A 25,609-nucleotide genomic window follows, 5' to 3' on the forward strand; every position below is an offset into this window, starting at 1 on the left:
ATCACATAAGAAGACATTGGCGACATTGGATCTTCAGGGCATGCCTTCCTATGTCTCCAGGGATTGTAATGACTCTCTTTAAGAGCAGCACAGCACAATAACGCACCTCTGGACTATTATAAGGCCTAGCAACATCTGGCTGCGTTACTCTCCTCTCCAAACACGGGCTAGTGGGCCAGATAAAGATTTAGAGTGGGAGTCCTGAGCCGCTTAGGAAGTTTATGTTAGTCCTTCTTTGGACAGCTGTGTGGGTCTGGGGCCTCTGGGCGCTGAAACGCTATCCTTTTTACATTATGGCAAATGTTTGTAGTGAAAAGTACAGAATTTAAAAAAACGTTGCTCAACGTATGACCTTTCAGACTTGTAATTCTTTTTTTTTTTTTTTACCAATTTGACATTTAAAACGAATTTGTGACAAATTTGGACGAATGTGTGAATCATTTTCAAAGTCAACACTTGCAAGGTAAACTTTGTTATGTTAGGAAGAAAAATGGAAAATTGTGTGAGAAGAGCAGGGGGCGGAGTAGGTGGGGGGGGGGGTATGATTTTAAAACAATGTCCCTCATAAAAAAGCAATGCACTTTGGCAGAAGTCCTGCTGCAGAAGACGTAGACCAGGCTGTTCTATTGTCATATTTGTTTTTTCTCGAGATACGGCTAAATGGAAAACCCTGCGCTGTTTGTGATGTAAATGGTGATATTGCTTAAATGCTGATGTTTCGCAATCCGTCCAGCATGACTTCCTCGTTGCGGGCGGGGCGGTCTGCTCCCGGGCCGTCAGGTGAGTTCACAGCTATCGACGGTGGGGCGGTGAATCTGGTGAGGGTAAACCAAATTACTTCGTAAATCACATATCGGATCTTTGGAACGCAACACCGACTGAGGCAAGGTTTTTTGTTAGAAGGTAAGTGAAATGAGTGTATAAACGTTAAGACTATCGATTCAGATTAATAGTTTATAATCTCGTCCAAAGATACAGAACAATCTGACTGAACTAGTCACTACTACCTCTGAGACATGATGCTTATCGGCAGGCTATTCGTAATAACAGTGCCGACAACCCTTTTTCTTTTTCATCGATCTCGATATTCACATTAAGATTGTTTTCATGGTGACTTTTATTTGGTTAACCTTTTACGTAGTTCGTTCTGTGTTCTATGAACGGTACACTGTCCACCGAACTGGTGCAAAAGTACACGTTGCATCACACAGGGTTTTTTTCACATGGTCGAACAGGCAAGCAAGAGGGGGAAAAACTGTGAGTCAAAATATATATTACAAGATAGTTGGGTTCTTTTTACGGAACAAAACCTGACAAACTGAAGTTCATACCTTCCCGATCTGTGGGATATTTCCACAGTCCTACATGGCCAGTCATGTCCTATCTTGTCATTTCCTCGACACCGTCAACATTTACCGTTTTTCTTTGCTATGAACCCCAACTACTATTTCATCTATAGGCCTAAGGCTTACAAAACCTTTAACCTATGTATAACAAGCACCTAGTGTTTTGTCCTGTTTGCGCCACCGTTTTTTATTTAAATATATTGAATTAAACAACGTAGGCTTATTATATACAAGTTCACTTGAAATGCTACATAAAGAACCATGGCGTGACTGTTAGTTATGACCCTGTTTAAAAAAACACCGTGCTGTGACTCATACGTGAGCACCCAGTCTGTTAAATCTCCGCTGCAGCATCCCTCTCTAACCCCAGCGCCTCCTCCTCCCTGTTCTCGCACAGAGCTGCTCCCGCTGGTCCCGGGAATGTTACGGGCGAGAACAGAGTCCTGTAGGTAACACGCTGTCAGGTCGGAGCGTGGGGTGGAGAGGAGATGGTCACGTGGGTCGCCTCCTTGTTGACAGTATGCGCGTTGATACAGACGCACGCCGCCGCGGGGCCGACGTCCAGTTGTCCTACCACCCCTCGCCGCCTGGTGGATTTTAACGTCAACTACACCCTGCCCCACTTCCAAACCGCCAATCCCATCCAGAACATCCAAGCCAACGCGATCCTGCGCGAGGTGTTCATCGCCTCCCAGAACGCCATCGAGGCAGTGGACAGGGACCTGAAACGGATATGGGAGGTGCGTACCGGCCCAGTGAGCCCCGACGACTGTCACACGTGCGGCCCCTGCGACGCTGCCACGACGCCGCCCGCGACCCCCGTGGATACGGACAACAAGGTCCTCCTCTTAGACCCGGCGGGCACCCTCCTGCCCTACCTGTACTACTGCGGCAGCACGCGGCAGGGGGTGTGCGCCTTCCTGGACATCAGCGAGCTGAGCCCCGTGTCCCACTGCCTGTTCAAGGAGCAGGACAACACAGAGACCTACTGCCCCGACTGCTTGGCCAGCCCGCTGGGCACGCGGGTCAGCGCGGTGGAGCAGGGCCACACCACCCTCTTCTTCGTGGCCAACTCCGTGGACGAGGAGCTGGCGAGCCGCTGGCCCCGTAGGTCGCTGTCGGTGCTGCGGCCGCTGTCCACCGAGGACGGCTTCAACATGGCGATGCAGGGGCTGACGGTGCTGCCCCCGCTGCGGGCGTCCTACCGCGTCGACTACGTCTACACCTTCGCCACCGCGGAGCACGTGTACTTCCTGTCGGTGCAGCGGGAGAACCCGGAGAAGAGCGGCTCCCCGCTGCAGACGCGGCTGGGTCGGCTGCCCCTGATGAACTCGGAGGCCTGGATGTACCGGGAGGTGGTGCTGGAGTGCCGCTTCGACCCCAAGCGGCGGCGGAGGAAGAGGCGCGGCGGGGAGGAGCAGCACCGGGTGGTGTTCAACGGGCTGCAGGCGGCGCACTACGGCCCCGTGGGCCGGGAGCTGGCCTCCCAGCTGGGGCTGAACCCCAAGGGGAGCCCCGACGAGAAGCTCCTGTACGGGGCCTTCGCCCAGGTGGACGAGCGCGGCGTGCCCCAGAGGAACTCGGCCTTCTGCATCTTCGCCCTGGCCAAGGTGAACCAGGCCATCGACCGGGGCGTGGCCGCCTGCTGCTCCAAGGGGACCGAGCAGCTCTCCAGGGGCCTGTGTCACTTCCAGCCCTGCGAGAACTGCCCGCACGAGGTGAGTGGCTCTGGAACCATCCGTACCCCCCCGTCCGTCCCCGTCCTGTCCTGTCCTGTCCCGTCCCCGCCCCGGGGGTCCCCCTTCTCATCCGGGAGGTCAAACGGTCGAACCATCACACGTTGGTGTAAAGGGCGGGTTGTTAATGTGTCTTCAAGGTTGTTTCCACAGTTTTGTTACCCAGATCATTCCTGACTCATAACGAACGATCCAGTGTGTTTGCTGCCTGGCCGTCCCGTTGACATGGCAGCCAGCACTGACTGCTTAGTCATCCTGACTATTGAATCCAATCGATAGTCATTGTCCTCCTCACAACAACACACACACTTTCACATGATCAACGTCAAGGTGTTAAACCCTATCTGTGATTGTAGATATAGTGTTGGTATCTAGTATTGGCTCCACTCCTCTCTTGTCAACACGATGAAGTACATCCACATCACAACAGCGCCGAGCCTGACTCACAGGGGCCAAGCTCGAGCTCAGACTTGACACAGTGATGAGAGTGGGAGCAGTGGGAGGATTGAGAGGTGTGTGTGAGAACAAGCACAAAGGGCGGAGGAGGGGCTGAAGAGTCTGACGAGGAGATCCCAGAGTGGTGTTTGTTGCCGTTCCTCCGATTGCCCGATATCCCCCCGCCCCGCCCCCAGGCGTTGTCTGATGACGTGATGTGTATGTCAGAAGGAATGTGCCACCAAAACGACACCAGGACAAAGGCATGAGTTCCCCTAAGTGGCTGATTGTTTTGAGGGTTTATTTGGGGCATGAGCCTTTGTCGCACAGATATAATACCCTGGTACTTCTCTGTCTCAGCTTTCCTCTTATGTAAACCGGTTATCAAGTCTGCATTTGTTAATGAATACATTTAGTTTAGGATGATGTAGCAAACGCTCCAGATCAGTGACGTGAAAACACTGTTCCATAGGACATGGTGAAGTACTGTTTTATTGTTACGCGGTTATCACTGGAAGCAGTTCTCGGAAAAGGTGTGGCTTTCGGAGTTGCAATCCCGCTCAAGTGTTCCACTTCTTTAAGTGTGCAAAGAGCCAAGCACACACACGCCTACCAGGACAGTATGTCAACACACACGGCTAATAAATCCTGCTGATAAAAACAGCGGTGAGTGTGTGTGTGTGTGTGTGTGTGTGTGTGTGTGTGTGTGTGTGTGTGTGTGTGTGTGTGTGTGTGTGTGTGTGTGTGTGTGTGTCTTTGTGCGTGCACGTGTCTGATTGTATGTTGAGGAAGGGAGTTGCTTGGCTGCGCCTGGCTGTTTTTTATGTTTTTTTAATTCATTCCCCTGGAAACGGGCCCGACAGAGAGGAAGGAAAGACATGCTGGAGGTGATTTCCCGAACATAAAAGAAAAATCCGAGGCATTCGCTATAAAAATTCACAAGTGTCCATGGCTCTTTGAATGGCTTACCTGGTTAAACGGTGGCCATGTGGGGCCCAATAAGTGTCTGAGTGTGGTTTGTGGCCAGAGGATCAAAAGACCTGTGGATTGCGGGCATTCAAACTGCCAGCAGGACTCTCAGGCCTGTCGGGGCAAGCAGACTAATTGGACAGCCCTGGAATGTTCACGATGAGGATTCACGTATCATCCGGACTTCGGACATCAGCCATCGCTTTCTATGTTGACCCTCACGCCCACTACAACAATGCCAAGAATCCCTGTTATGTAGTTCCTTAACTATTCCCTGTTCACAGGGGTTAGCCAACAGTGGCACGGTGCCAAGTGGTGAACATCTGTTTTCAATTTGTAGGAGCAAGTTGTGCTCTGTGTGGCAGCGAGCCAGATAGTGGCGGTGTCTCGGGGCGGGGGTTCGCTGCTGTTTGATGATCTCAGTCTCGTCTCTCAGCCTTTTTGCAACAGACACCGTGTCCTCTAGCTCCTCAATATCCGCCCGAATGAAGGATCGCAGACTCTCTCTGCTGGTCTTTGCATCGACTTACTGTCTGTCTGTTTGAGTGTGTGTGTGTGTGTGTGTGTGTGTGTGTGTGTGTGTGTGTGTGTGTGTGTGTGTGTGTGTGTGTGTGTGTGTGTGTGTGTGTGTGTGTGTGTGTGTGTGTGTGTGTGTGTGTGTGTGTGTGTGTGTGTGTGTGTTTGGATGTTTATGTTTGTCTGTGTGTGTGTGTGTGTGTCTGTGTGTGCGTTTGTGTGCGTTTGAATGTTTATGTATGTGTGTGGGTGTATGTTTGTGTGTGTTTGAATGTTAAAGTGCGTGTGTGCGTGTGTGTTTGTGTGTGTCTGGACTTGCTTGTGTGTAGTACAGAGAGAGTAAATAAAAAAAAAGAAGGAAGTCCACCTATGAAAAAAAATAAGAAAAGTCAAAACAATCATTTATTCGTCTTGGGTTTAAAACCAAACTCTATTCACTCTCCTTCACAGAGCACCCAAACGACGACTCGTGCCGTAACAAGCCCACCCTGGTGTCCGCTCCGTACTACAGACTGGACCTGTTCAACAGACAGATGCACGACGTGCTCTTCACCACGGTCTTGGTCACCACCAAGGGCAACGACACCCTGGGTCATTTCGGGACCTCGGACGGAAGGATCCTGCAGGTGTGACGAGGACCTTGAATTGACCTCGAGTGTATGCGTAGGAAACATAATCTGTTGTGAGGTGAAGAGGTATGCAGGAAGGAAACGTCTCAGTGGAAAACCACGCGGAAAAAGGAAACACACATGAAATGAAAGATAAGCTTGATAAGCTTAAAAAAAGTAGTAACTCGTCAATTGGAAGTGAATAAAAAGCAGCTCATAATTGCTGTGGGTCATATTAGTATGGCGCGCTGTAATAATATCTTTGAATCCATTCAGTTTATTTAACGTTATTTTCTTGATGTAAAGCAGCTCTTTTTGCCACGTTGGTGTTGTGTATTGTGTATGTGTCCCCCAGCAGTTAAGATCCTAGCCTCAGTTTGATACTTCCTGCTCCTTCTAGGTCATCCTGAAGCTGGACTCTGTGTTCTTTGCCAACTTTTCCCTGGGAGGAACCCCCGTATCGGGCGTATCGTCTGTTTACACCGAGGACTTACTGCTCTTTGTTGCCGGGAATAAGGTGCGTATCGAACATAATACGTGATGAAGTCTCTCTCTCTCTCTCTCTCTCTCTCTCTCTCTCTCTCTCTCTCTCTCTCTCTCTCTCTCTCTCTCTCTCTCACTCCCACACGCCCACAGATATTTATCTTGGCAAACATTTTAGACGATGTATGATTCTTCCACTAAATGTGCTTGGCCCCTAGTCTTCCTTTAATTTACTCTCTCTCTCTCTCTCTCTCTCTCTCTCTCTCTCTCTCTCTCTCTCTCTCTCTCTCTCTCTCTCTCTCTCTCTCTCTCTCTCTCTCCCTCGCCCCCTCACCTCTCTCTCACCCCCTCTCCCCCCTCTCTCCAGGTGTTCACCGTGTCCCCTGTGGGCCCCGGCTGTGCCCACTTTGTCTCCTGCTCCTCCTGCCTGACCGCCCCACTCTTCATGGGCTGTGGTTGGTGTTCGGGGTCCTGCTCCAGGGAAGATGAATGCTCCTCGCCGTGGCACCGGACGTCCTGCGCTCCTGTTATCACAGAGGTAGATCCGTCGCTGTGCCTGTGTGTGTGTGTGTGTTTGGGTATGTGTTTGTGTGTGTGTGTGTGTGTGTGTGTGTGTGTGTGTGTGTGTGTTTGTGTAAGTGTGTTTGTGTGTGTGTGCGAGTGTGTGTGTGTGTGTGTGTGTGTGTGTGTGTGTGTGTGTGTGTGTGTGTGTGTGTGTGTGTTTGTGTACGTGTGTGTGTTTGTGTACGCGCGCGCGCGTGTGTGTGTGTGTGTGTGTGTGTGTGTGTGTGTGTGTGTGTGTGTGTGTGTGTGTGTGTGTGTGTGTGTGTGTGTGTGTGTGTGTGTGTGTGTGTGTGTGTGTGTGTGTGGGCATACAGTTCCAGAGTCAACAGATACAGAATAGGTAGTTGGCAGGGATGCAGTAGATTACAGTGGAGACTCTATTATCCATAACAAATGAATAAAGATATTGCATTACAATATACAATATATTACACTTTATTTCTTTGTCTGGGTCCAGGTCCTGGGTAGGATTTAAAGCATGAGTACATAATTATACAATCACCACCGTGGGGTACATCAGATATCTCAACCCATTGTGTAGGCTACATACAATTCAGTTCAGCACACCTAACTTTGCAGAGATAGTTTCTGTGAGATGAATGGCTCTTAAAATGAAAGCCTTTGTCTGTCTACGTGAGACAGTAGCCTAGGCACTAGGCTATAAAATATGAGATCCTCTCGCTTCATTTAAACCTTTGGGGTGCTGCCTCATTAAGCTCTTAGTATGAATACACCTTTAGGGCTAATTTTTCTATATCTAGCTATGATATTACAGAATGAACATAGTATAGTAGAATTGATTAGGTCATAAACAGGTGATGTCTTTCACTTCTTGGCTGTGAGTAGGTGTAGAAGCCTTGGTAACTCACTCGAAGGTCCTTTTAGTCATTCTTTTATAACTCATATGTTCACTTTTATTGCAGTTCTAGGAGTAACTCTGAGAGTCTAGGTAAATACTGGCCTTGAGCTGACTAATCTGAAATGCAAGGGACTGCCTCACTCAAGTGCCCAGCCAAACACCCTTTAAATCACACAGATAAACACACATGGGCTGTGTTCCAAATCGCATACTTTTTATTTTTTACCTGCTGTGTGTACTGCAGCTAATCTTACAAAGTACGTACTGTTGCACACGGTGTGCATACACTAGGGACAAACTACAGGAGATGTTAGTGATAAGCCTTTATTGACAAATCAACTGTTTTTGGCTCAGTCGATGTGACGTATCTTCTGCTCCAGTATTGTGGGGGCCGGATAGCCAGAAAGCATGCTGGCTGGCATACTGCGAATGTCGACCGGATGTAATACACGACAAACTGATATTTATATATCAGTATAGCCATACTGCATTTTCCATACTATTTATTGGAACATACTAAATCTTTTCCTGGCATACTAAATAGTATGGTAATATAATATGGGCATTAGAACGCAGAACCCTCTCCTTTCCTCCATTAATAAATCCCATGTGTGTTACTTTGAACCAGACCTCAGAAGGTGTTTGCTTGTTAAAAAATAGATTAAAATCAGATGAGTCAAAAGTTTGAGTTGTTATTCCTCGTGTGGTCATTAACCATAAAAAGAGATATCACATGTATTTATTTATTAGTCGAAGACTCAGTCATAACCTTTGGTTTGGGTTGCGGTCAGCGGCAGTTTAGTTGCTCAATCTAAAGTTGCACACTACAAGTTTAGCAATGCTAGGGAAGTGACACTCAGAGTTAATTTAACAACCCAAGAAGTCCCTCACAATTATTGTCCTCATTCCCTGTTACTTTGCACAGTTTTTTCCCAAGACGGCACCAACTGGGGCTGAGTCAGAGCTGACTTTGTGTGGCTGGGATTTTCAGTCCCCCAAAGGACCATCTGCCATCACCGACAAAACCCACACAGTCCGAGTTGGCTCTGAGACCCTTTGTACCGTACAGGCCAAGAGCACCAGCACAAAGTAAGCCCAAACAAAAATTGTTTTGCAAAAAACAATACAAATATATATAATTACATTTAGTTTACTGTATTACTTTACTGCATTTACTGTATTCGTATTAAAACCTACGCTACATGGAAGCAGTTTGCCTTTTTAATCCATTTTATGTACTCGCGTGAATCTTGGAATTTCTGCGTTGTATCTACATGGTGGTATGCACTAGCTCATTTGGTCCCTGCTTGACAATGTGTTTGGTAACCCAGGTTGGTGTGCAAGGTCCGCCACAAGAAAGGCACCCCGACCAAGGCTCTCAATGTCACCTTGGAAGTGCAAGAAGCAACGGTGGGGGGCTGCTATTCCATCCATGGCCAAGCGCAGGCATCAGGATTCTCCTTTGTGGTAAGGGGTTGATGAAGAATATTTTACTGAAGGACACCTCTTGACAGCAAAGTATTTGATTGAACCCCCAAGCTGATATTCTGTACATTGTTCAGAGTAAATTTAAGAAAATGGCTTTGTTAGTTTCATGTAATGTCGCTCAATGCTCTCGTCCTTCACTCTAACCAGGTGCCCATTATAACGGAGGTCAGGCCCGCCCTCGGCCCTAAGATCGGAGGAACCATGATCACCCTGACCGGGAGCCATCTCAACTCAGGGATTGGAAGAAGTGTAGACTTCGGTGGAATCAGCTGCCCGATTCAAAGGTAATCATGGACTCCCTTGTCAAGATCTGTGTGTCTCGGCACGATGGTGGGATGGCTCCCTGATACTTTACCGCAAAATGTTTCTAATGAAGCATTTTGTACGAGATATTTGATGGGTACTGGCCAATTAATCCCTTCTACGGGGGATTAAATAATTAATAAATTATATCGTATTGTAAAGGTACTCCACTGGTGGGTCATAGAATACAAAAGTCTGGAAACCCCCTAGTCTCACGATACCAGATGATTGGGATATTAGCGTCTGCCAAATGTCTTGGGAATTTCAAATGCGTGTTTAGAAAGCCAGTGGGGAGTACGTTCACTAACAGTCCTACGGTCCTTACGTTTTACAGGATAGTATGCCTTACCATAAATTATGTCTGGCCCCATTATCCTCCATAGACACACAACCGGGAGATGTATCAAATAACTTTGTAACACAGGGAGAGTATTTTTGAACAATGGAAATGTATTTCCGGAGCAAGGTTATTGGATTTAGTTTATTGAATTTAGGTAGGGGTAAATGCGTCAAACATCAACAAACCTTTTAGGAGTTTTTTTAATGAAAAATCTTATAATGCAAGTGTTATCGGTAAGATAACGTTTACAAGCACACAAAACTTCTGCATGGCACCACGTTTTCAGGTGTGTCGCTTTCAATCGGTTAAACTGATTTTTATAAATGAAACGTGGGAGATTGTCCTCAGTTTCTGGTGGAGCACAGTGTTTGAGAGAGACTTGTGAGTCCAAGAATACCCCTATAGGGTTAGATGGCTCTACAAGGGCAGATGGCTAGAGGGTAGATGGGTCAACTACCTCCACAGGGGTAGATGCACCCCTATAAGGGTAGTTGAGATGGCTGATCATGGATCCTATATAGTGTGTTGTGACTTCAATTAAAATCTGTCTTCTCGGTCTCCAAGTATGACTGAAGGGAGTGGGAGCGTGTCTTCGGTGGTGTGCATCTCCAAGGCGTCCACAGCGGTGCAAGACGTTCCCGTCCGGTTCCTCATCGACAGCTTCCTCGTGCCAACCCAGAAGAAGTTTTCTTACCGGCACGACCCCGTTATAACCAACGTGTATCCCCAATGCAGCTACAGAAGGTAGAGCGTGGACCCCGGTCCGAAAATGAAAGTTGTTCTGAAGTTGAAGGAGATAAAAGTGACCTGAATGTCATTGGAGGTTTGCGGAAGGAGACCATTGATTGTTGTTGTTTTTGGTTTCCCCACAGCGGCTCCATGCTGAGGGTGGAAGGCCGCTACTTTGACTCTGTGCAGAACAAGGTGGTCCAGTACAAACCCAATAACTCACCCCAGGAAACGTACCGACAGGTGAGCGAGCATTCAATCATATATAATACAGAGGAAAATATAAGCGGTCGAACATGTCTTCGTAGTAGGTTTAAGAAGGATATTCTCATTGGATATTTAATTTATTTTATAAAAAAAAAGAAGATTTTATTTTCTGTCCATCATAGTTAAGCTTGTAATGGCCTCAAACCAACTGATTCAGATATTGTTCCATCAGAATCAAAATGGGATGAGTTGCTGACAAGGCAATTCCCCATAGGGAGTGAGAATTTGTCTTAGGATTTAGCAAAGGGAAATGACTACACACATTGTTCTTCTGACAATCCAGGTGTGCGAGGGTAAAGTGAACGCCACGCACATGGAGTGCAGGGCGCCCGCCCTGCCGGGAGAGCACTCGGACGATAAGACGGAGAACGGGGAGATTTCCTTCCACATGGACGGAGCCCGGCTAATTTTGAACAAGACGTTCGACTACCACCCGGACGCCGCCCCCATCCCCTTTGAGAACGAGGAGCGCGTCCTGTACCTGAGCCGGGGAAATAATGAAGTCTCAATGCACGTATGTTCACCACTATATGTTCCTCACTATGCCCACTATTCACCACTATGAGCACGACACAGGACATGCCCCTCCAACATGATTCAGCGATTAATTAACTTCTACCGTTACAATTTCCTAGTGGACAATGTTATCCGACCGTGAATTCAGATTCAGCAGGTAGGGGTCTAGCATCTTTCTCAATGATTCCTACTGGTAGTGTGAGGTTAGTAGTGATCGAACCCAGGACATATCTTGTGGGAGTCAAAACATCCACTACATTATCCAACCTAGACAGGAGCGCTACAGAAAAATAACCCCTTTTAACATGAGACCCATTTTGTCTTTAATAGCACATCAATCTGAATGCAGTGGTTCAGTGTATGAATATCACCATGACCATCGGAGGCGTGCGCTGCAAAGTCCAGGTCTTGACCAATGAGCTCACTTGCAGAATCCCAAAAGGCCTCGTCATACCCGCTGAAGGATTACCTGTCCAGGTGATAAAAAAATAAACATCCACCTCAATTGAGTTTGTGGTTCACGTGATCGATTTAGTTGGCACACCTCTGGAACTCACCTGACGGTGAGCCCAAGATGGACGCCTTATTGATTTGGCATCGCATGAACTACGTTTTCCTTTGCTGTGTCTAGGTGTTCGTGAACGGGAAGGTGACGGATATCGGCAATGTGGTCAGTATGGACAAACACAGCGGCACCATCATCGCTAGCATCGTCATGGGCATCCTGGCTGCCATTGTCCTGGGGGCTGCCCTGGCTTTGTTTGGGATGACCCGTTTGAGGAAGACGAAACAAGGTGAGGAGTCACTCGGCTGGTGTTGCTTCAGCCAGTCGAACAATAACGGCACGTTATGAATTGTGTAGCCGTATTCATTCAGTTTATCATTCTGTATTCTGGCACTTCTCTAGACAAGGTAGAGTTCCGTCTGTCGCGGATGTCTTCCCGCATTCACACGGGCAACGGGGAAACCTCACCTACCGGAGACTACCGCAGAAGTACGTTCACTCCAAAAGATTCATGAACATTAATTCGCCCACTCGCTCTCTACTTTACCACTGAAATATGTTCTATGAGGTACTGTTCCTTCATTTCTCCTCTCATTTGTTCCGACGTCTGTCAGATCTGTCAATTCAGACATCGGGTCAAGGGGGGTTGTTCTTCCAGGGTCCCTGGTACGCTTCTGGCTACGACCCGTCTGTGTCCCTCTCCTTAATACAACAGCCAACGCTGTCTATGGGCAGCCTCCGCTCTGACCTCCTGGAAGAGGTCAAGGATGTGCTGATCCCTGCAGAGATGCTGCGGGTGGTGGAAAGCCAGGTTATCGGCAAAGGTGAGCTCCTCTCAGAAAACGGCTGATTTGAGAGTTTTATTCCAAACTTGGAGTGATCTTATTGCGTCTTTCTTTAACGCTTTCTACCCTCCTTTGAAGCGATCCGCTGTAACCTTGAACCCCTGTTTTGATGCAGGTCACTTTGGCACAGTATACCATGGCTATCTGATGGACCACAAGGACCAAGAGATTCACTGTGCTGTCAAATCACTGAACAGTACGTGTCTTTAGCCTATTTTGTCTGTACTTTGTCCATACAATGACAACGCTAACCTCCTGCCTTGTTTTGTCCACACTTTGTCCACACGTGTTGATGTGCCATGTCTTGTGTCAACAGAGTATGCACAGTGTGGATTGTTGTGCAATGTGTTAACAGCGAATCTGCAGTGTGTTTGTGTGCTGTGTGAACAGCGAAAGAAACAGTGTGATGATGTGTGTTGTGTGTACTGTACAGAATATGTACAGTGTGTGATGATGTACTACGTGTTGTGTGAACAGAGTGCATTTATTGTGTGTTGATGTACTACGTGTTGTGTGAACACAGTACGTACAGTGTGTGTTGTTGTGTTGTGTGAACAGAGTACATACAGTGTGTGTCGATGTGTTGTTTTGTACAGAGTGCGTACAGTGTGTGTTGATGTGTTTTGTGAACAGAGTACATTCAGTGTGTGTCGACGTGTTGTGTGTACAGAGTGCGTACAGTGTGTGTTGATGTGTTGTGTGAACAGAGTACATACAGTGTGTGTCGATGTGTTGTGTGTACAGAGCGTGTACAGTGTGTGTTGATGTGCTGTGTGAACGGCAGAAGCGCAGTGTGTGTTGATGTGTTGTGTGAACAGCAGAAGCGCAGTGTGTGTTGACGTACCGCACATTGTGTTAACAGGGATCAGTGATGTCGAGGAGGTGGACCTGTTCCTGAGGGAGGGCATCATCATGAAGGGCTTCCACAACACCAACATCATCTCCCTGCTGGGCATCATGCTGCCCAAGGAAGGGCTCCCCCTGGTGGTGCTGCCCTACATGAAGCACGGAGACTTGAGACACTTCATCCGGTCTGAGAAGAGAGTGAGTCATCCTCAGATAAAGAAAATGACCCTGTGGAGCAATATGAGCATAGCTGAAATAGCGCTGACCCGATGTCTCATGTGTGTTATAACGATAGCTTAGAGATGACGTTACGGTTGAATTCCCCTATTCTGTGTGGCAGAACCCGACCGTGAAGGACCTGGTTGGGTTTGGCCTGCAGGTCGCTAAGGGAATGGAGTACCTGTCGCAAAAGAAGTTTGTCCACAGGGACCTGGCTGCACGTAACTGCATGTAAGTGTGAATATTAATAATTGTAATTGGTATGGAACATAGAAGCCCCTCTCCTACTTGCCTTTGCCGGTAATTTAACGGGTCGTGTGCATGGGTGCCGGCAAATCCGTAATTTCCCTGCGTCACATGTTACATCACCGGTAGAAGTTAATTTGCAGTTATTTCGCCACAAAAGTGTCAACTATTACGGCACACCCAGTGCTGTGTATATGCCAGGATTCCACTCAAATGGAGTAAATATGTGTCTTGTGTGAAAGCAGAAACTGCCAACTCTACTGCAATTTGTTAAGTGTTCTCGGATGAACAATTAATGTGTATTTCTCGGAATTGTATTGCCTTATTTTTTATTAGATTTAGAAAAATTACCGGTTCTGGGGATATATATATATATTTTCTGGCTGGATGAAAAAACGAATTTCTTTTCAGGCTGGATGAAAACTTCACAGTTAAAGTGGCGGACTTTGGCATGGCCAGGGATATATTTGACAAGGAATACTACAGCATACAAGACCATAAGAAGGCCAAGCTTCCAGTCAAGTGGATGGCCATCGAGAGCTTACAAACACAAAAGTTCACCACCAAGTCAGACGTGGTAAGTGGGCTCGCTCTCGTTGTCCTTTCATAGTCTTGTGAGACCATCCCGATCTGGTGAGTTCCCATTCTGCTTCCCTCATCAATTCAGTGTGGCTCTGAACCGGTGGAAAGCTTCTTCCAACAAAAACAACATGATAGGATCAATATGCGCTCGGGCAGGAGGGGAGGGAGGAGTTCCAGCTCATGCGGAGCACCGCGTTCCTTGGGCAGAACCCAAGGAAAGTGGAGCAATATAAAGTTTTAATCTGAAATAGATAAATTTAATGAAGGGTGTTAAACGATTAACAGAAATCTGCTCTTTTTGCTTTACTTCCAACTGGATTCGACACGAGTGAAGAGCGTCACTTAATAAGTTAAACTGATTGGCTGGAGTTTTTTGAACAACATAAGATTGCGCCCATATTTGGAAATTAATTTCTGTTACGGCCGAAGGCAAGCTGATGCTCAGTGCGAAACGGAAACTTGAATATCTGGATGGTCTCACGAGGCAAGCTTTTTCCCCCATTGCTTGTAAATATATGTTTATCTTCCTTCGTACAAGTGAATGTCTGTACAAAATGTCCCATGTGGCTGTTTTCTGGCCACCATTGTATGTTGTACGTGCTGGCACTTGATGTACGCACTTATTGTACGCACTTAATATACATTGCACTTATTCATAGTACTTAATTGTGTAACATCTGGCGTAGCTGCTAGCATTGCTGTACACAGGGAATGGGTTAGCCTAGCGATTGTTAGTACTTGCACTTGGCACTATGAACATCTTTACTGTACTGACAGCGATATATTGTTTCACTTCTAATGACAAAAGTACTTGTTGTAAGTCGCTTTAGATAAAAGCGTCTGCTAAATGCCCTAAAGGTAATTGTAAATGTTTCAGTGGTCCTTTGGAGTCCTGCTGTGGGAGCTGCTGACCAGGGGAGCCACACCCTACCCGGACGTGGACCCCTATGACATCACGCATTACTTGCTGAAGGGCCGGAGGCTGGCCCAGCCCCAGTTCTGTCCAGACGCCCTGTAAGACGCCTGCCTTAAGCCCCTCTTGGCTAGCACTACGACGGCACCTCTGAGAGGCCGGAAGGAATAAACTGCACAAACAGACAGAATATACAAATGAGCATAGGGTTTATTCTGATGCATGCATGCCAATCCCTGTAATGGAAAGAATATATACACAAATAGCATTGTTTAAGATGTATTTACTCCCAATGCCTGGAATGATTGAGGAAATGGGTCAGTGTCTGGCGATCATAACAGGAATGAGCCGGAATAACACGAAAGAAGCATTGGAAAATATTGTTTTTCTTATTTGTCCTGAGTATTCCAAGTATGCAGTATTATATCATGTTGTTGTCATAAGCTCCCAGAGATATACTTCATATTCCAGGGAGATATTGAGGCACTGACATTTTCCTTCCTGCATTCCATTCTGTGGGAGAAAATGAATACCTAAAATGTATCTTGGACGATGTATTCCTTTCAATATCCCTGTTATCAGTGGCACTGTTCACTTATTCATTTCCTGTATGGATCATGATGGATCATCCCTTATATAAGCTGTTGATAGGTTTTAAGAGCTATAATTGCAGGGTTATTTATTGGAAATACCAAAGCCATCTGTAAGACATAAGTGAGTGAAATGCTCAGTGAGAATATCTGTTTCTAGTTGATGCCTGCCTCTATACAAGACCATTTTGAATTTAGAGCTCCCAGCAAATTTCTGACCAATTAGGGTGAATCATTAGTGCCTGTCAATCACTGGCGTGTGAACTATGCTACACTTCAATGGCGGAGAGGCTTAGAGAGGAAGCAGCTCGCTCTTAACAACTCTTGAATCTCACTTACTGCAGCTTTAATGTCTTAATTTAACATTACCCCTCCCTAATATCCATCCGTTCATTCATCCATTCCTTCGCGGAAGGTTCTCCATCATGGTAGCGTGCTGGGAGCCCGAGCCGGAGTCCAGGCCCCCCTTCCAGGCCCTGGTGCAGATCGTGCAGGAGATCATGGAGTGCCTGGAGGGAGAACACTACATCAGCCTGAAGGTGACCTACGTGAACCTGGACGCGCCCAAGCCCTACCCCACCCGGGCGGACTCAGCGGATGAGGCTGAGGATTCGGACTCCGGGTCGGAACAGGACTTATTTTTATCCGAGGGGCCGGTCTGAGGGCCCCCCTTCACATGACTGAGGACAGACAGACAGAAGAGAAGGATAGAGCTGTGACTGGACAGCTGTGTCAACAGCCAGAGTCCACCCATCATGTCTCCGCTCCCAACTCTGAGGGGAATGATGGAACTGCCAGTGGACCGGGGCAGACAGCGGCCCTGTGAATGATGGAACCCCCAGTTCACTGGGCCAGAAACTGGTGGTGTGTTGTGCCTCATCATAATGGGCTACCATTTTCACCTTTCTGTCCTTTCCCTGTAGCCTGACGCTGTTGGCGGGGTTTTTTTTTTGTCACAATCGCAGCTCAATTGTAAATACGATTTTTTTTGTACATTTTTATATTTGTCTTTTTTTGCAGTGAAATGATTTAATATAATTCAGGGTTGCTTGAAATTATACTTGATATTCAATCTGTGTGTGTGTGTGTGTGTGTGTGTGTGTGTGTGTGTGTGTGTGTGTGTGTGTGTGTGTGTGTGTGTGTGTGTGTGTGTGTGTGTGTGTGTGTGTGTGTGTGTGTGTGTGTGTGTGTGTGTGAGAGAGAGAGAGAGAGAGAGAGAGAGAGAGAGAGAGAGAGAGAGAGAGAGAGAGAGAGAGAGAGAGTGTGACAAGTTGTTCAGTCGACGCATTAGTCAGTGCCAGAGTGCGGCAGACTGTTACGCACACTACTAAGACTTTTTATCTTACTTCATTCTGACTCAATCCAAAGGAAATTGGATGTGTGGTTGAAACCATAGAGACGAATAGAGAAGATGGAGACGAATCAAAAGCGTTAACATTTATTTTTCTACCGTGTAAATCTTTTGTGTATAGCGGCTGTGCGTAATCCCATGACTGTCCCCTCGTCGCCACTAGAGGGCAGTCTAAACACTGGTCTGAACAGGAACGATTGCAGCAACAACAGTGTGCTGCACCAGATCCAACGACCGCACATACATGTTTCACACCAACAACGGAAATCAATTCCTCAAATCAGATTCGGGAGCTGTCACCGCTGAGCAACCACACTGAACCAAATCGTAAGCCGTGTCATAAAATCTATGGCATACAAATAACAGGATGTGATTCATAGTTTGCCTGTCGTGCCCTGGTAGTTAAATGTTGATTAAAATGAATAAAATGAGCGTCTTCTGCAGATAACATGGCTTGCTGCAGAAGGGGGTTTGGCTGAACATGGCAACGTCTAACTGATTCCAAAAGCTCTTCACAGCACCACTAATGCAGTCATTAGTTGCGATTAACACAGTAATAGCTGAAGACATTCCCATGTCTCGTCACCTCACGCCCAGTAGTGCTACTATCTCCGTGCACCGGGGTGCACTTGACGGAACAATTGTGATTGCACATGTGCTCTCAGGAGCATAACGACTAGATGGGGCGTTTGCATGTTTGTTTAGCTGAGCCGAAGGAAGTCTGCGTTTAGTGGATGTTTGAGGAGGAGACGATTAAAAGATACTTCCAAAAAGTGAATCCCTCACCTCGAAACGTCCTTGGGTATACTTCACTGTAATGGCATGTTGCGTGGAGTGGAGAGCTGCTTGCTTGCAGCGCATGGGAAACCATACTAGTTACTGGTGGGAAGTGTGTAAGGTTAGGAGGTTTATACAACGGTTCACACAAAGCAGGAAGGAAAGAATGAAGGGAAGAAAACTAAAGTGAACCTGGTGAGCAGAGCATTCATACCATTCTCTGCACGGTTCATTCATCACACTGAATCATTCGACATTAGCTTTGGGGAGGGGATTTAAAATGATGAGCTGTCTGTGATCAAGCTGTGCAGGGATGGTAAAAAGTCGAAGCAGTAAACTCTTCCGTTCACCTTATTGCCCCATCACCGCTCTTTCAGCAACGGCATAGAGAAGCAAACGTAAACATTAGAATACAGAACTCAATTGAGGTCAAAGATGATCAATAGAAACCTGCTTGCCATAATTTAATCTGCAATTGAATCTGATTAATTTGTCAGAGAAAGTGGTTCTAAATCTTGGTGTGTGTGTGTGTGTGTGTGTGTGTGTGTGTGTGTGTGTGTGTGTGTGTGTGTGTGTGTGTGTGTGTGTGTGTGTGTGTGTGTGTGTATATATATAGCCTATATAAGATATATCATGATATACATGATATATTCAGTTTCAAACAGGTTAGCAGAGAAATCCTTCAATTATCCAAATTATGTCAACAGCTTGTCAGCCATCGCCGTGTACTACTGAGGCATTAACTTATTTTTAATATCTGACATCTTGTGGGATACAAACAAGAACGGTATCTTCCCAGTTTACTGGATGTTCAGGCACATTACCTGCTGTTTCAGGGTTCACTGTAATGAGAACAAAATGAGGATTTAAGAAGTATTCCACAGCCATCTGGGATTTTCACCACTTCTTAGTACTCAGATATAGGCTAGTACGAAAAGGGCCAAAGGAAAACCAGGCTTATTTTTTTTTTTTTTCAACCTTGGATAGAAGGCTGAAACAACTTTATTTCTGTGTTCTTGTTGTTTGTAAAAAAATAAAGTAAAAAACTATTAAATTATTAAACCCAATAGTTGTGCTGTTCTCCAAAGCCAGACCCTGAATCTGTTGGGGCTCTGTCTCCTGCTGTCTCCTGCCGTCTGTGTTCTGCCCAGAGCGCCTCATCCACTCTGAAGCCTCAGTGTTGACGTCCTCCATACAAGCTAACGCTAGCTCACCAACACTACTGCTCCCATAGCCCTTCCAACTGCCAGCTACTTCCCCCTGACGATGTCGATCTGAAACCCCATTCTGCGTCAAGGGAACAAGACAAGGCTTTCACAATGTCCTGTTAGAGTTGACTCATCAGTGGCCTATAATGCTCTGTGGCAACGATTTAAACCGGTGACTTACCAGTATTCTGTGATAAGGATGCTCATTTAGTGGATTATGAGGTTCTGTGGTGTATACTAGAACACTTGAGGCAATATCATACTATTTTTTATTCAAGTTCCCCATATTGTAACTATAATCTCCACCCAACACACATTGCATCATATATTTGTGCTTGACTTACAGGACATATAAACAACTACTATGGGTATCCTAAATGAGGCAGCTATATTAGTTGCATGCTCTCCACTGTGCAGCTGTACAGTCTCCCCCTTGATAGTAATGAGTGCATGTTCTGTAACGACAGCGCTACTCAGAGATAAAGTCTACCACAGAATACAAACGCAATTGCAATGTTCTCACCTTGCAGCAGTTTTGCACTGTGGTGTGCAAATATACTCTGTTCATTCGTGTGTAAGTAGTCGTGAAGGAGTTGGAAATTCAATAATCTTCAAGGTCTTCCAGATTTTCAAGGTTTCGACTTGTAAATCAATCTGCAAAGATAGGAATAAATATTGTATAATAGACTAAGAGCATGCAACAAGAAATGGGTCTCTGGGTTCATCCCTGAAGTAATAGAGTATCTGTCCACTGGAAAATCCTTATAATGCAACACCTTTAGGAAATAACTAATTTAGTATTTTTGGGGTAATTTTAGTGTTTCATTGATATTAGTTTTATAAATAATGTCTCCAGAAAAGTCTTTGTTTTGTGAAGCCTGCGTTTTTCACCGCGGAAAAAAATCGGGCAAGTGCTTTCCATTGCCTTTCTCACCTTTTTGTTCTGCTGACTGAAAAGATTATCCTTGAGCATGTGTGTTATCAGTACATACCTGAATAGACGAACCATCGTCCCACCTCTACCCAGCTCCTCTCATTGTCTGCGCAGAATTCAGAGGGAGGCTGCAGTGCTGGGAGGTCGCAGATGGTGAGAAATGTTTTCTGTGTGTGTGTGTGTGTGTGTGTGTGTGTGTGTGTGTGTGTGTGTGTGTGTGTGTGTGTGTGTGTGTGTGTGTGTGTGTGTGTGTGTGTGTGTGTGTGTGTGTGTGTGTGTGTGTGTGTTCCCATCTCTGCTGTTAGCGAATGTCTCCACAGATGGGCATATATGTGTGTTGAAAAGCTGACACTGAATGTGGTGAAAGCATCACAGCGACACAAGGCCAACGCAGTGAGCCACAGAGACACACAGACGAGCTTCAGTCGCTCAATATTCCCTCACGCAAGTTCTCGAAGACAAGCCATCGCTGCACACTTTGATTTCTTATTTGGAGAAAACAAATCAAAATCGGCCCGGTTTGAAACCCAACGATGTGCTACCTTTTCTCAGAAGTACAAAGAGACATTTTACTGTTTAAATGCCTCAATGTCATTTTAGTAGCAATGTTTATTTTCTGTATTTTTCACAAAGAACTCCTGCCCTACACACAGGTGATGCCAACTGACTTATTTAAGCTGTACCTACACGTCAATTATTAATGTGAGTCAGTCAGCATTGCAGCAAGATATTTCTTATGACGCAGTGAAAATGGACTGTGAATGCAATAGTTAACAAAACCTTGAATAATCTAAGTACTCAACTTAAAAAAAAAATTGGGATTTTATCAAAGTATGATATAATCCAGTTATGGTCATTGGTCACATGCTCAACGATTCAACCTGAATTGCTCGTTTACAAGGAGAATCCACAATACAGTGACACAAAATATCACTAATTTCAAACACTTGCCTACTGTTGTCAAAACCAGAAAACAACCATTGAATTATTCATCTACCCGATTTACATTCCCAAATGACTCACAAATCTCAAATGCTAACCAAACACAAGCAAAACATAAATATTTGAGGTGGATAAAAGCCCACTGAGGACAACTGCCACCATAAGCTAAACAGTAGAGCAGCGTGATGGAGGGCTTGTTTTGGCCACATTCCTTCATGGCTGCTGTTTGGTCCAATAATAGACGCCAGTCTCCATCCAGGCTTTGATGAACCACCATGGCCTTTGTACTCAGATTGGAAGCACAACATCTAAAACTCTAAAAGTACTCTGGGTCAGGTGAATACGTTGATGGATCTCTTCGGACCAACATTAAACATGAATACACAGCGTTTAGGTTTGTATTCATTCAAGAACACCTCAGATGAAGAGACTGCCGCTCTCTCTTTAGAAGGATGGAATGGTGTCAATATGTGTCTGTCTGTATTTTAAATGATAGTGCCAAAATTAATGGTTTAAATAGTTAAATTAAATGGTTTATAGTTATATGTGGGTACCGTTTCATTTTTTTTGTATTTAATAAATAACCTGCCAATAATTATTTTCAATATTAACCTCTGTACTTCTAGTCTGATTGAGAAGCCAGGATCCACAAGCCACTCAAAACCAATACAGAGTTTTTGCTGTTCGGTTCAATTGCCATATAAAATACCACACTCGTGTAATATACCCATTTTTGAGGAGAAGTTGTTCCCCCAGCCCTTCTGAAGAGCTTTCTGTGTATACATGTTGTGTTAAACTTGTCTGTGATCACAATATGTACGAAAACAGGTTCCTCTCGTTATCTGGGCCTCAAAATGTATCTCAGACATGGTATGCGGGATAAGAGAGAATAATTATATTCTGCTTATCCCCAGTCTGTGCAAGCACCTCACAGGCACTTGTGTTTTTCTTCCAAAAGCCCTGTTGTGGTTTGTAAGCCTGTTGCCATGGCAACCTCATCATTTGACGCCAATGGTGTGTAGGAAGGCTGCGAGATATGGTTGAAAATTAGCAAACTGCTATGTATTTCAGCCCGCGTCTGGTCTATTCATATATTTCCTTCTATTTACAAGTAACCCCGATGACAAGATGCTCTACTCCGAACCCTGAGCTGTCCCTAGAGGCTCTGGTCTAGATGGAATCCACTGATGTGCATGAGAGCCATAGATGTGTCAACCCATGCTGAGGGACACCCAATCTCAATGTTCATTCCCTCTTTCACGTCGGTCCAGCTTCCTGCCGTGTCCAATAATGCAACTCTGTCTCTATATTTATTGCGTACCACTTGATAATTGCTAACACCACTTGGTCCCCTGGAGTCAGTAAGAAGTCACTCGTGCCGGCCCAACTGAGAGCCATGACACCGCCACCATCTGCCCGTTTCCACGCCAATGGTGAACGGCGGCAAGAATGTATTTAGCACGTTTTCCTGTGAAAACTGATATTATTTATTAGGTTTGGTATGTGCGGTTTGTTTGTTCTGAGTACTGTCAAATGAAACTAAGCATCCGTATCATCATAAATTCAAATAACTGCATCTCCGACCTGGATGCCATCTAAAGTGAAACGTCTATATCAGGCACCACATCACATCAATGAAATGTCATCATAAATCATATGCCCATCATAGATTGTAGCTTTGACATGCATTGCTCCATTTAAGGGTCTCAGGCCTTTTACAATTTCCTCAAAGCATCACAAAACTAGGAAATATAGCTGGCCCCGGATGATATCACAATGCCCAGAAAATGATCAGGTCTTCGGTTCGACTGGTATACATAGTAGGCCTAGGTTAGGTAAGATCTCATCACATTCCAAAGGCACATCACATTCATCACGCAAGGTCGTTTGAAGTCCGTCGAAGAGGAGACAACCAGCTTAATTCAACTATAGAGTGCGTCAGAAATATTTTTTGTGACCATGTTTGCGAAACAGAATAAGATATTCGATAAGATGTGCCTACGGGAAATGTGGTTATATCCCATCTGGGATCTTATTAGATGTCCATTTAGGGAGGATACTTCCTCAATCTTTTTTCTTTTTTAAATAGAGTTGCATGGAGTTGTGCACACATTTGCATTCATGGTGAGACAACAGAACCCAAAGGGCAGGCCATCCCTGGAGCTGTCCAGCATCTGCTCTGTGTTCGACTACATGAGACTGGTTGATTAGACTGGTGATGGTGGTTCCAAGTATTACTAGTAGTATCAGTCGTAGTAGGCCTACTATTAAGGCTGCACCGGCCTCCTTTCATAAGTAGCCTATGGATAATGTTTGTATTCATCATTATATAAAGATGTAAAATTGCTACTGATGGATAATGACATGAAGAATCGTGAGCCCTTATAGGCGTCAGAGTGTGTATTCTTGCCTGTACGCAATACAGCTCTAACCACTGAAAGCACTCTGTCACAGATAACATGACTATTGGGTTTGGTTTCTATGACAACTAAGTTGACAATTTTTTTTCCTCGCAAGTACCAATGCGGTATGGTCAAAAGAAAGCGCTTCAGTAACCAACCATAAAGCCCTTCGGATTCGTCTCCAAATCATGCTGTACGACACACATGTAGCTGCTAATGCGTTTAGCTATGTGCACACGTCAGCTGTCTTCCACATAAATATGCTCTATCTAATCAAATGCGTAGCTGTGTCCATTTTAGAGTCTTCATCCGAAAACGTCCACAAACACCTAACATAGTAAGACAGCGCGACTGCAACATCTTTAAGAGTGTGTGTGCTTGTGTGTGTTTGTGTGTGTGTGTGTGTGTGTGTGTGTGTGTGTGTGTGTGTGTGTGTGTGTGTGTGTGTGTGTGTGTGTGTGTGTGTGTGTGTGTGTGTGTGTGTGTGTGTGTGTGTGTGTGTGTGTGTGTGTGTGTGTGTGTGTGTGTTTGACTGGGGGGGGGATAAAGAGCGAGATGAATGGAGGAGAAAAACCGGAAAGGAACACTGGATCGGCGAGCCGTGCAGCCATGGTAACATGTTCAAGTCTCGACGAGCGTGCGGCGTGAGCTGGCCCCGTGACGCAAATTCCACTTTCATGTGTTGCTGTTACGACAGCACGGTCAGCAGCCTGCTTGCGGATAATTAAAGCTGATATAAATCTATAAAAGACTGCATTATGTGTCCCCTATGGGAGGCGGGAGGGAATTGAGAATGGGTCCAAGAAGCCGTGTTACTTTCTTTTTTATGATTGTATATATTTGTAATTTTCCATAATTATCCATGATGAGAAGTGCTGAAGGAAAATCTATAGACATGATTCAAGTGTGAACATCTTATAGGCCTATTGTTAATATGCCTTTTTAACAAGACTGTAATGGAAATACTATTGTGATATGTAGTCATTTTAAAGTTATGTAGGCCTATCCTTCCTTCTAACTACATTTGATCCAGAATGACATGCAGCAACATCCCATAGTGTTAACTTAAATGTGGTGTAGGAAGGGTTTAACCGCGTTTTTTGGGTTGCTTTTTGTTAGAAATGGCCTATCCCTCCTTCTAAGTGTGCCGTATAAACATATTTTCCAGTTGACTGCGTCAGCCTCTGAATGAGGCAATTTGAGTTTTAGACCGCTCCCGGCATATTTCTGACCAATTATGACATCTCTTCGCTGATCGGTTCGGATCATCTATCTTGCCTGTCAATCACAACTGCTTATTTCACAAACAACTCAACTTATTAAGAAAACATTTTAACCGTGAACTTGGTGAGACATAGTTTACAATTGTCCTAATATTGTTTAATATTGATCGATATTGAATTTGTCCAAGAAAGGGTCACATTTCATAAGCCTAATACATTTTTTTGTAATATTACAGTGAACAGAAAAGTAGTCACCCTAAAGATGCACCAAAGTCAGTCTCGGATCCAGCAGTCTACCTATGTTACTGCAGAACTTCTAGGGGGAGGCATCGTAGTAGAGTCTAGGCCATAAAGAAACAGCAGGAAACTAAGCCTTGTTTCATGTTTACTGTCTACACAGTGTTGATTGGAAACCTTTACAGACAGCTTTTTACTGTTAGTACTGTTGGCCGAGTTTTCACCAATTTCATTTTCACAGATCCCCGCCTTCAGCAACATGATTGGTCAAAACAAACATGAAACAAAAATAAGATGAAAGGCCAGTTCTCCCAGATTTGAGCTCATCTGCCATCAGACATTGGATATTAATTCAAAAGTCTGATTTGTGTGTCTAGGCTAAACCATAAGATACTCAATCTGTAGTGTAATTGAAAAACATACACCCAAACCCACACACAACCCCCCCCCCCCCCCTCACACACACACACACACACACACGCACACGCACACACACACACGCACACACACACACGCACACACACACACACACACACACACACACACACACACACACACACACACACACACACACACACACACACACACACACACACACACACACACACACACACACACACACACACACCT

The 25,609-nt window shown here is 45.5% G+C and overlaps 1 protein-coding gene across 1 annotated transcript; it reads left to right on the forward strand.

Annotated features, from left to right (window-relative positions):
- The first annotated feature begins 591 nt into the window (after positions 1-591).
- LOC130401935 (macrophage-stimulating protein receptor-like) lies at positions 592-19,229 on the forward strand. The gene is made up of 21 exons (XM_056605974.1): positions 592-903; positions 1,744-3,064; positions 5,455-5,628; positions 6,011-6,127; positions 6,461-6,631; positions 8,442-8,605; positions 8,848-8,983; positions 9,152-9,288; positions 10,212-10,391; positions 10,520-10,619; positions 10,927-11,157; positions 11,490-11,636; positions 11,791-11,953; positions 12,067-12,153; positions 12,279-12,488; positions 12,625-12,705; positions 13,372-13,553; positions 13,696-13,805; positions 14,232-14,397; positions 15,280-15,416; positions 16,321-19,229. Exons 2-21 carry the CDS (start codon positions 1,835-1,837, stop codon positions 16,565-16,567), a joined length of 4,170 nt encoding a protein of 1,389 aa, XP_056461949.1. The 5' UTR covers positions 592-903; positions 1,744-1,834; the 3' UTR covers positions 16,568-19,229.
- The last annotated feature ends 6,380 nt before the right edge of the window (positions 19,230-25,609 follow it).

Source organism: Gadus chalcogrammus, chromosome 13 (assembly GCF_026213295.1).
Source record: "Gadus chalcogrammus isolate NIFS_2021 chromosome 13, NIFS_Gcha_1.0, whole genome shotgun sequence".
Classification (NCBI taxonomy): Eukaryota; Metazoa; Chordata; class Actinopteri; order Gadiformes; family Gadidae; genus Gadus; species Gadus chalcogrammus.